Source organism: Seriola dumerili, unplaced genomic scaffold (genome assembly GCF_002260705.1).
Source record: "Seriola dumerili isolate Sdu_G_001 unplaced genomic scaffold, Sdu_1.0 BDQW01000531.1, whole genome shotgun sequence".
Classification (NCBI taxonomy): domain Eukaryota; kingdom Metazoa; phylum Chordata; class Actinopteri; order Carangiformes; family Carangidae; genus Seriola; species Seriola dumerili.
In genome coordinates this window covers 561339-573965 of record NW_019174786.1, presented here as the reverse complement: position 1 = coordinate 573965, position 12627 = coordinate 561339, and the positions used below count along the sequence as shown (strand labels likewise).

The window sequence follows — 12627 nt, the reverse complement described above, 5'->3', positions numbered from 1 at the left end:
AAAGAGATGGTAGTTATCGATAAACCGAGCGTTTTCCAGAAGCGAATTGGTCGGATGTTTTAAATAGAGCAGCTAGCTGGTTGGCTGGAAGTGAGTCAGCGGAGGCCGGAGGTTTGTGGCTAAACACTCTCACACTGTCCCTTTTTTGTGTGTTGCTATGCCTGACCTGCGTGCTCTCTGTGGTGGGCATGAGTGTGTGCAACTATTTTAACTTAACTATCAGTTTTGAAGTGTGTGGGCAACTCTGTGTGCATGTGTATATGTGGTGACTGTAGCTTGGCGATGAGAAAGCAGATGTATCTCTCTGTATATGATGTAGCTCTGTGCAAACACACACCATATGTGTAACCGCTGTGCATGTGCATCACCTCATGTGTATATAAAGCCACATGTTTTTACATAGAAATATCCAGATTATTTTAGAGTCAGTCATTTGATAAATGATCTTTCTGTTTTTTTCAGCCACGCAGAATTCAATAACCTAAACAGATAATATGAGCTTAGAGTTAAACACATTCAGGCTGCAGAGAAAGACGTACTGTTAGAGAGACTCTATTGTGTGTGAGTGAGCGCAGGGCTGCGTGATCTATCATGGAAAATAATGCAAATTGAATAATCAAATAAAGAAATCTAATTTACCTCGACAGTTGAGGGAAACACAAGAGTTTGGATGAGGATGTGACACATGAAAACAAAAAACAGTGGTCGAAATAGATGAATTCCTTTGGGGTGGACATTAGTAGAGAGATTAAACAGAGAGGAAACTGTGACCCGGTGTCTTGTAGCAGATTTCTATTAGGATGTTTGCCAAAATGACCAAATGGCAAACTATACAGCACATATATTACTTGCTCTAGTATAAATTAGCTATTAAAAAGTTTACAGGCAAAAACAAGACAAATATCACATGAATAAACTGTGATTGCAAAATGATTGATAGCAGAAAACAGGTTATGTCTCTCTCTTTACAACACAAACAAACATGGCAGCTACACCTCAATTAAGATGTGACTATTTTAACTGCAGTTATCATAACAGGCTGCAGTGCTTTTGTAATGTTTTCTTTTATTCTTGCAATGAATCGCGAGGCCTCTTTTGCTCAGGAATCGTATTTTACCTTTTGATATTAGGTCAGAAATGTCGTTGAGAATACAAAGATATTCAGCAATGCATTTTGATACATAAAAGACAAATGAAACAACATTACTTTGTGGCTCAAAAAAAGGGGAAAAGGGTGTTTGGAGTTTCTTTTACACTGACAGATCAAAGAGACAGTGAACGACTAAAGCTAAAAAGAAACCGGTCACACACAGTGTAATATAGGATAAGATATTGGCTTGGGGTGATGAGGGCTTACCCACACACCGAGGTTGGGGTCCACTCCACTGGGAGTTGGCCTGGCAGGTGAGTCTGGAGTCTCCCTCTAACCTGTAGCCTCGCTCACAGCCCACCTGACACTCCGCCCTGTAGGAGGCGCCGCCATTGCTGCACCTCAGGAAGCCGTGCTGCGGCCGAGAGAGGGGCGGGCAGGAGCGCACTGCAGGGTCGGGAAGAATAAGCATGAGATGAACAATCAGCAAAACAGAGACACAAAACACATATTGTTTTCTTCTGAAAGATCCGTGGCTTGTGTTGTTATTGTTTATTTCTTCAGCTCTTGTGTTTAATTTGCTGTAGGCACTTTTGAATATTTTTGAAAGCTGAAACAATAAAGCGACAGAAAAGGAAAGCCTGGAAGAAAGCATGAGCAACTGATTCAACAGTAATGAAAAAGCACTTGCAAATACATTTTATGGTTTGTTATAGCCAATTTTGGAACTTATGACAATTTCACAATGAGAAAATATATGTTATTATTGGCAACCAACCTTCATTTAATACAGTTGTGTTTGTTTTTAACCAAAACCGAAGAAGAATGAAGCCAATTCACTGGAAAAACAGAAATGCTTGACTAATTAAACTCTAATGAAAGGTTCATTTTTAAAAACCAGCTGCACCAAGAGTCCTTCATTAATGAGATTCCATGGATGATACTGAACTTGCACAATGTGTGGGGAGATTTTTTGCCGTTGTTCACATGATTCTTTTCAGATGCTCTTTGCTGGAGGGGTTTTGTTGCTCTACCTTCTGCTTCAAAATACACCAAAGATATTCAATTGGATTCAAGTTGTGGGACAGACTTGGCCAGGTCATAGTTTTCACTTCTTTCTTCTTTGCAAATTCCTGAGTGATTTTTTTCATTGTGTTTGGAAAATTCCTCTGCTGCCAAGCTTCCTCGAGACTGGGAGTCATCTTTTCATTCAGTATTTGGGTAAAAACCTTCACTTTCAAAGTGCCATCTATAAATGTCATCTCCCCCGCACCTTTCACACTCATGCAGCCCCATATCAGCTCACTCCCTCCTCCGTGTTTGACAGTCGGCGCTGTGGTAGTCCTGGCCAGGTCCATGCCAGACATGCTGGACCCCATCTGATCCAAACTAATTTATTTTGGTTTCATCTGACCAAAGAATGTGCTGCCAATATTCATCAGGCTTCGTTTCATGTGCTTTGGCAAAGCTTAATCTGCTCATTTTGTGAGCAATGGTTTTCTTCTTGGACGCAGTCCGCAGAGGTTGACTTCATGCAGTGTCCTTCACAGTGTCTGATCAGTCACTGAAGCACCACAGATAATCCTTGTGCCAAGTCACAAGCACTTACCCGTCTGTTTTTTAATGCAAGGTTGTGTAAATAGTGAATTGTGCGTGGCGTCATTTTTTCAAGGACGACCGCTACGCCTTCCGTGATTGGTATCATGGCTCTTCCTGTACCTCCTCACCACTGCAACTACCCTCTCCCGTCATTATGAAGTCTCACAATCTGTTACTTGTTCAGGGGAGTCCTCACCATGTGCCATGTACATGCAGTTAGCAGGTGTACACACTTTGGCTGCACTAAGGTTGTACTGAGGGGTCCATATTTTCAATGTAGTCTAGCCTGTTTGTTTTACCCTACACTTCACCTTATAAGATTATTTACACTACCCTCCATTTTAGTGATATTGTACAGGGGTGTACTCAATTTTGTTGCATACTGTAAATGTGCATTAGCGTGACTCAGCAAAAACCCACCTGTGTGCTTCTCTAAGTTGACTAAAACAAATCCAATTTAGTTATTAATTTATGGTTTACAAATGCTTCTCATCCAGGTTTGAGGAATAGTTGATAAACACAAGTGCTGTACATAAATCACTGGGGCAGAGAAAGCAGTAAATCAGCTGCAGGAATGTACAGCTCTATGTCATCTGTAGCTATAAATTGGGACCTTTCATTTAACCCAAAGCGTGAAATCCCCTATGAAATAAAAGGAAAAAAAAATCCGGTGTGTGTCTGTTCTTTATTATGCTGAGGTCTAGAAAAGGGCGTGTGGTGTGTTATTTCTCATCACCACCCATAGACAGACAGGCGGTTCTGGGGAGACCCCCTCCCTCAGGGCTTAACTAGCTGGGAGGTCCTACAGTATGTGGCAAAGACTAAACTTAGTGTAACACATACAATCAGACATATGCACACACACTCAGAAATATATAAACCCAAAGCCACGTACTATAAATCTCCCACACACACCCTTGAATATTCAGTGTCTTGGTATTTCTATGAGTCACTCAGTTGCTGTCTTTCTGTAAAAACTGGCATCATTAATGTCTTGACCCCTCCAACTCCCTCTTCCTCTCTTTCTGTCGTGTCTACTTTCTTGAACTCCCTCACACTCTTGTTTCCTTCCGTGCAACCTTCTGTCCTTCCTTTCCTTACACCGTTTCTTCCTGTCAGTCTCGCCCTCTCTTTGATTGAATCAACCCTCCCTACCTTTCCTCCTCTCAACATTTGGTCTGGCAGAAAAGCAGTAGCCACCCAGTAAATGTTGATTCCTTGTTCAAGCTAAACACATGTGATCTCAATATACAGCAAGAAATCTTCACACACTGACACACACACGGACTCCGTCCTGTTCTCGCCTGGTGGACATTTGCAGTGAATCAGCGCAACACATCAACTGTAATGCTTCATCTCAATAAGTTGATTTAGTACTGCATAAATGTTTATGAAAGTTGCCGAGATCAGAGGAGAAGCGTCAGGCTCTGAATTCTTTGATGAACGTCCCATAGTTTAATGAGGAATTATATGAGACATGTGGTGCGGAGGACTTGCTGGAATTAATCAGACAAGCTTGTATGTTTGTGTGTAATCACTATATAACCAGGAGCATTGTAAGATGCACCATGCAAGATAATACAAAGTGTCCAACTGTGTAATAGATTAGATGCAATATGCAAAAAGTATGGCACTTAACATTTAACATTTTGAAAAATATCTGGAGAACGGAGAATGGAGTTCAGTTACCTAGCATTTACACTACAAGCGATATGATCAGCAACACAACAAACTGACAAAACCCCATTCATTTCCTCACGGAGCCCAGTAATCGAGAGGCTTTATTCATATTGAGATGATCAACGAGCTAGAAAAAGACCAATTCTTTGCAATCATCAGCTATAGCTGCCAATCAGATTTCTGTGCTTACTTACTTTCCCAAACAACACAATGTAGCTTTTTATTTTCCGTTTTGTTTTTTGTGTCTTTATTAACGTCAGTGTTGTAAGATGACAGGAAATGAGAAGGGAGACAGAGAGAGGGGGGAGGTTCCTCAGACGGACTGGAACTAGAGATGGACAGAGCCTTAAACGCCTGATTTTTAAGTACAAAATATCAACCAAAAACACCCAGAACTCTCTGGTTCCAGCCTCTCAAATATGAAACTTGTGAAATTCTGATGCACACTTTTCACAATGATAATGATAATCTGCAAATCTATAGCTGCAGCTCTGTTTCTTTTTCAATGAGAGAAAGTTTCAAGGTTGTTAAGAGAAGACCTGCTTCCCTCCTGCTCCCTCCTCACCTCTACAGCTGGCAGGTGTCCCTGACCAGATGCCATCAGCCTGGCACAGTCGAATGCTGGTCCCCTGGAGGTCAAAACCTGGCTGGCATCGCACACCACAGGCCGCATCGAAGTGGTTGTTACATACATTTTGGACGAAAAAGCCATTTTCTGGAGGAGACAGCGCTGGACAGTAAACCACTGAAAGAGAAGAGAAGGGAAGTTAAAAAAGACAATACTGATGGTGCTGTGGCGGAGGCTGCTGTGGGACAGACCAGAAACTTAATGTTCCTGTCAAAAACAATAACAAATCTTGGAAACAGAAAATTACAGGTTGTCAAACATCACCTCCCCAATCTGCACAGAGGGAGTAAGATGAAGCACGATGCAGTCCATGATACTGGTGATTGATGAGCATCACTGTGTTCAGATGAACTGCTGTGTGGAAATCATTGGCTCATTCTTTGAGAAATGGGAGGGTCACTGAAATAACTGGAATCCGGGTCACGATACAGGATGCTCTAATCTATTTGTGTTCCAGTTGATTCATCAGTATATCACTGCATTTACCAGCCCTCCTGGTTTTCTTGGCAGCATCTGATTTTCACTGCCCTCACTCTGAGGCCTTATTGGCAATAAATTCTCCCATACTTCTTCTTCTATAGAGCATATTCACTCATGTGTTAAACCCTATATCTCATTATTATAACCACATGTGACCTGAAAGTTACACTTTTCCAGGTTTCCAGTCGGAGGCCTACACAAATACTGCTGATCTGTATTGACTGACTTGCCATGTGCAGTACATTTGAAAGGAGAAATTTGATTTCCTAAGAGAGAGTATGAGAGGAAATCTGTATACTGTGAACAGTCCCTCTTACCCTGGCAGGTCATGCCGATTCGCTGATATCCTGGCTTGCAGACGCAGTCACTAAGGGAAGTGCTCCCAGGCTGGGAAGTGTGCTGCAGGTCAGGACATGGCAGACAGGTGCTCAGACCTCCTGGTGTTCCCTCTGGTTTGTAAGTGCCGGGTGGACACACTGGTGGGATGAGAGGAGAGGAGATATAGTTAGAAAGGAATCCTAAAATTGCTCATTATACATTTATGTAACGTCACGTACAAGAAAAGACTTAGAAAGAAATTTAGCTGAAATGAAAAACTGTCTCACTACTACAGGACAGCTAAAAATCTTCGTGACCGAAACCAAAAAAACAGCTTTGCAGATTTATGTGGAGACTTTGATCATATTCATGTCTGGACATGTAGTGGCGGAAAATGTGGCAAAAATGACACAATGATCTCACTGGCTAGGTAAAAAAGACAAGTTCAGCTCAACATCTTAATTATTCCAAGCAGGGAAAACTGTTTTGTGGCGCCGAACACCATAGACCATTTTCATTAGAGAGAAATGCAACAATCAAAGAAAGGTTTATGAGCATCTAAAACCAGTTATGGTTCGCATGTAAGCACACATGGGCTACATTAGAAAAAAAACCCCTTTTGATCACCTGCACACGCACACACACTCACAGATACACGCAGACATAATGGGGTATGTTTTCCATTAGCATCACCTGAGTCGGATCAGAGGACATGCTGTAAAGATGAAGAGGCGGGGGTCATATGAAGTTCCTCCAGCATTCTTTCATTCGCCATCAATCAACTTCCAAAAACCAGCAAGTGCATCGCTTGTGTCACAGAGTGAAAATGAATGACTGAATCCATCACATGAGTCTTATCAGGGTTCAAAGGTTACTTTCACACGGGCTTATTCATGGGTTATTCCTGGTTAAAAGCGCGATCACTGATGTAATTCGCTGTGATATTTTCATTGACGTGATCTTATTCCATTATATCCAGTGATCTAATGAGTCTATGATGTTTTTTAAATTAACTACTTTGAATTATCTCTAAAATTCAGTTTATGATTATTTGAATTATGTTATTACAAGGGACAACAGCCCTTATCAGCCATAGTATGGGTAGTTTCACACAAGCAATTTGGTGTGCTGACAGTTCCCGTAATTCACGGCTATTACTGGTCCACTTAGAGGGGTAAAACCTTTATCAGTTGCAAACTGAACTCTAAGCAATTTTCTTCTGTGTTGGTTTTGTTCCTGTGTATCCAAACTACTTTAAAAGGAAGCTTTTAAAACAGCAAAAAAAAGCCACAATATCTTTGATGACTGCCGTTGTTATTTTCATGTATACATGACTCAAACTAACTGTTTTCAACATCACATTCTTAGTCATAGCTGACACAACCCTCTCAGGAATTACTGCAGAATTGTTTGGTTAACTTAATGCTTGTAAATTGGTGTGAAGAATTCATGAGCATGAACGCATGTTCAAACACATTTGAGAACAATCAAGTGTGAAGTAATCAGTGACATCTTAACATAGTCTTCTCTTTAATCTGACTAGTTTTCTGATCCACTTTCATTCACAGCACCCACATATGACATATGTTTAATGAACGCGTGTTAAAGTGTGTGTTAAATCAGATGGCTGTCGCAAGCTTGTCTCTCTCCGGATGCCATTGTTTACCATCTGCAAGTCTGACACTGTAGCTGCAGCAGATTACAGGTGTCATTTCTTTCCTGGGCGCTGCTGCACTGTTACTAACGTCATAGGCTATTCAAGTCAATCCAAATGTTGTTTGCATTAATTGGAAAAACAAACCCATATAATATTGAGTGCAGGCAGTTCCCAAATCAAAACAGGCTCCAAGGAAAAAGGGAGTTTCCGACAGCTTCTTAGACAGTTTAATTTGGTGCCATGCACTTCAAATGAGAAAATCATAAACTCTCTTGACCCACACCCATACACATCATTTAAACACTTTAAATAAATAAGAAAAAACAAACTTGTATCCCACTGGGATATCTGATGGATTCAAAGCCCTTTACTGTTAGCACCAACATAAGTAATAAACTTTACAAATATCTAACATAAACAATTACAATACGACTTTTTGTCACAATCTTAGTTTATTGGAGGCAGTTCAGACGTATCTAGTTAATAAACTGTCAAACAGCAACATATAACAAGCAGGTTCAATTATAAGCTGTACTGTAGGTGCGACAGAGAATCCACAGTCCTAATATTCTTCACAACTCATTTACTCACCGCTAAGCCAGAGGCCAGGTGTGAATTTCCACTGCTGAGCCAGTGCCAGCCTGAGACTCACTCTCCCTCCCTTCCCTCTCAGCTGAAACCCAGCAGCAGGTCAGCCAGGAGATGTTAACCGACTGTAAAGCAAGCATTGACTACTGGCACTAAAACGCACCCAGTAACCCATATCAAACACACACACACACACACACAGAATATACCTGTTCTGGTGCAGACAGTGCGTTTGTGTCATTCAGCCTGTCTGCAGTTTTCATTTGATAAGAAAAGCAGCAACTTCTCCATCGTGTGTCTTTTAAACTCAGAGGAGGCGTCTTACATAAGAAGGAACGACAGCTAAAAGTGTCCCCTGTTCAAGTGCTTGGGAATCTGTTTTACAGCTTCATTTAAGGTTTACAGGAAATCTAGTTATTTTTAATGTGAATAATAATTCACCCGCAGCACAACAGTGGAAATACTGTATCCAAAAAGAAAAAGTTTCAATTCCTGGCATGTTGTATGTGCTGGCAGGTAGAGTGTACACAGACAGATGTATCGTCACACACATAAAACAAATACACACACACACACACACACATCCCCACACAGAGTGTAGAAAGACCAGACCCGGCTTCTAGCTACGGGAACCTGGACGAAGGACGGAGGGAGGGATGAACAGGAAGGGATAAATGATGAAAGAACAAGTACCCATGAATCTAAAATTAAACAGAAAAGCTGGAAGGTGAACATGGAGAAAACTGTGTAAATTTCCTTTAAAATATATCCATGACTTCAGCCAGAAAACAGACCCCATAGTGGAACTAAGTGTGTTTGGACCCTGTGCTGGTTTGAATTACGCAGCAGCCAATCGTTTCATTTTGGGTCCATCTACTTACTGTCTATGGCTGTGGCGTTAACTCTGCGGCACTGTACCCTTCATTTAGAGAGGAAGTGGAGCGACAGCGGCCAGATGACCATAAAACAGAAAGAGCGAAAGAGCCTGCTGTGTCTGAACTGGCTGTAACCACAGGTAGAGACAGCAGCTGGTCAAAGAAAACTACTGTACAAACTAATGATCTTAGGAAAGGAAAGCATGAGCCTCAAAGATCAGGAGCTATTTACTTAGAGTTCCAACAATATTTGAGCGATCCTGATGACTAATAACGAAGTGAAATGACATGTCATAACATCACCAGCTTTAATACTTTCTGATTCACAACGTCCTTTTTATTTTTTCAAATGGTTTCTTTAAAAATCTGCTCAGAGAGAAATATTACTTTAATAAAAGAAGTTGTAAGCAGGCCAAACTATCCACTTTGAGAGGAGACAGTTAGATAAATTAAAAATAGATAACGAAATGGATGTCTGATTTTCCAGTATGGCATGCCTCCTTCATCACTCCTACAAACTGGCAAGCGGCTTTGACTCCCTTAACCACTGCACTGAGGTCCGCTTTGCCTCCTTTTAAAGCACAAGTCTGGCAACATTCTGTATTTTATTGTAAACAAACCCCATAAAAAGACCAAAACCAAAAAAAGAATTTATCCTTTTAACCATTATTGCCTGTGTACAGGAGCCAAAGCCTGACATATATCTTATTTCTCTCTGCCATGGAGCTTCATTGCTGCCCAAAAACACATCAGTGACCCACACGATTGTACAGGGTGACATGTTCCTTCAGTATCATGAACTACAGTTTATTTTAAGTCAGTTCCTCATGGACTGTCCTGTTGCTGTAAATACTCACTCATGCACCAAATTCCTAAAATTCCCCAACAAATTCATGATTTACTCCCGTTTGAGTTCCCGGTTGTTTAGGGAAATTACTTAACCTCTTTTCCAAATGAAATCATACTGTACATTTATGACTTGTTTTTAAAGATTTACATTTACAGTAGCAACCAGCAGGTTCGCTGGCAAGTTGGAAAGTATTGAGAATGACTCTAATGCATTGTTGGTTTTGGTGTTTTCATGGACAATAAGAAAAATACAGAATCTCAGCAGCATTGTCCTTTAAAAGAATACTCCATCAATTTAACATGACACTGCTAACAGACTCACGATGGACAGTTAAAAAATGTAGCGGAAACAATGACATCATCTTTTTTATTCCACACATTCTTCTTCTTTGTCAAACTGTGGTGTCTACATTACCACAAAAGGCTTGATACAACCTTTTCTCATATGCAGGAGTCCTCCCAAAATAAACAGACTATGTCATGTAAAATTGGTGGAGTTGGTGTTTAAGATATAACCCTCACTCAGACAGCTCACCTCTAAAATCAAAGACTCATGTGAGAATAAAATACCTTAGCTTAGTGAACATTTAAAATGGGGAAAAATATGAATCAATTCTCTTTGGATTAAATAGGAAGTCAAAAAGAAAAAGCAAGGACAAAACCAAGCACAGGCTTGTTCATCTGTTAAACTCCTTTCTCCTAATATGAAGCAAGTCATTTAAACTGGCAGACAACGTCTGGTCTGGGAGCCAAAGTTACTATCACACGAGAATCTCTCGTGTCTCTGGGGGATGCTGTGTTCGATTAGCCAGGCCTAAAAACAGACTGGTTTTTGAAACGATGAAAGGAGATCCAGAGGGAGAGCAAGAACATCTGCCTCCTCAGCCACAATGACAAACAGAGAGAGCGAGAGTTAGTGAGAGAGTGGTTTTCATCTTAGAGGGACATATTCTGCTCCGTCCAACAAAATCCACAATCACACGCTTGCAAACACACATGCCAGTCCATATAGTACTCATACACACACTGCTTCCCAAATGTTATTTTGAACATAAACGATTTATGTTATTTTTTTTAAGGGAGAATGAACTAAAAAAAATGACATCTCAACTCCAATCCAGCTAGAAACTGTTTTAAACTGTAGGTCAGTGTGTAGTAGAGCTGGGCATCAAATCAAAACATGTTTGGTACCAACTTAAATGTATCTGTAGCACAGAGTGTTAAAAACTATCTAGGATGCATCATACATTTGGTCAGGTCTGTCATCTTGTTTACTTATTCTCCTTGTGCCTGATTTCAATAGAAATTTGGCCAATTTTATTTGGGCAAAGTTTTTGCACAGCTGCTTGTGATTAGACAACATTTTGCAAACAAACTGAAAATAGGTAACTACAGAGATGAATCAAAAGGTTTTCAAAAATATATATTATTGGTATTGGTATTAAGGTATTACATCACCATTCAAAAAGTCTTTAAACAATACCCAGACCTATTCACAAACTTGGCAAGCTGGGAGTGATAATCAGTTTCCACCAACTGAATCAGGCAGATTTATACAGAACTACAACGGGAGACGTACTTTCCAGGACGATGAATCACGATGAATGATGAACAAAGGCAATGACCAAAAAGGTAGTCAGCCAGTTAAGGGAACAGAGAAATGCCTGTTTTACTTTGACTTGATTCACTATTCTTTTATTTTGACACATAGCATCTCTGTATGGTCATTTTCCACATACTGAACATTGTTATGAACTGTTGATATCAACATCTAAAACCACTGAAATGCTATCCAGCTAAAAATGCCAACGAAACAGTTTCCCCCTGTGATTTTTTTGTTTTTTGTTTGAGCTTTTCACTTGTGAAAACTAGGGAAAAAAACACTTATGACTGGGTATCACTTGAAAATGTTCGATATCTGTGCCAATATTGTTTCTAGTTCATCTCCAAAACTAGAAGGCCACCCAGAGACCGCAGACCTTTGCCAAGACCAATGTCAAACAACATACACCAGACTTCAGAGATAAACTTCAACTTCTCAGTAAATGATTTGGATCTGCCCCAAACTTTAAAGGTCTCTTCCCTGGCCCATGCCCCATCCCTCCACCAAGTTTGGTACAAATCAGTTAAGTACTTTTTGTGTGATCCTGCTAATAAATAAAGAGACACATGTTAAAACCACCTTGATGGAGGTAAAATACCTTTTTCAAACTCTAAACATTTTATAAAACATGCCAAACTGCTTAAAATATGGTCAAAAGTTATACAAGTGTCCTGTATTAGATCAGAAAATATCTGATCAAAGAATAACTTAACAGGCCTAAGATAACACGACCAGGCGCTGTCACAATGAATAGGTAACATTATGGTCAGGATGTGCAAAACAGACAATAAAAGTAACGGATATTTTTGTGACCCTATAATATTCATGATTCAGTGACCCAGATCTGTCTGTCTGTCGCCTTCAAAGCCAAACAATGGAGACAGAGGAAGTCCAGCAATATTGCAAATAGGCTCTAAATTTGGACGGAGTCCTGTGGTCGAAGGCTCTCTCACACGAGAAATGTTGTTAGGTTGGACCTTAAATTCCAGGGTTTTTCACTGAGAAAACAATGTTCACATGCAAGGAACTTTTCCGCTCTTAACTGAGACTTCTCATGCACACTTGAGGTTCATAAATAGACAATGGAAATGGACAATTAAAATGTATAGTCTACGCTACAAAAACAGACATGTATCCACGCAGTAGGCTGACAAAGGCATGAAGAAACTGTTGCTCAGTTTGAATGATTCATTTCAGGTAAACACAGTCTGTATATACATTTACTCAAAGCCAGCACACTATATGCATCTCACATTGAAT

At 40.3% G+C, this 12627-nt stretch overlaps 1 protein-coding gene across 2 annotated transcripts in view; it reads right to left on the bottom strand.

The window, feature by feature from the left end:
• Positions 1-12627, bottom strand: part of svep1 (sushi, von Willebrand factor type A, EGF and pentraxin domain containing 1) — a 90918-nt gene that overhangs the window by 40122 nt on the left and 38169 nt on the right. For both annotated transcript variants that reach the window (XM_022764181.1, XM_022764182.1), the window contains exons 4-6: positions 5795-5953; positions 4935-5114; positions 1358-1537 (exon numbers count right to left, since the gene is read on the bottom strand). In XM_022764181.1, the coding sequence (XP_022619902.1) occupies positions 1358-1537; positions 4935-5114; positions 5795-5953 (519 nt within the window). The remainder of the gene's footprint in view (positions 1-1357; positions 1538-4934; positions 5115-5794; positions 5954-12627) is intronic.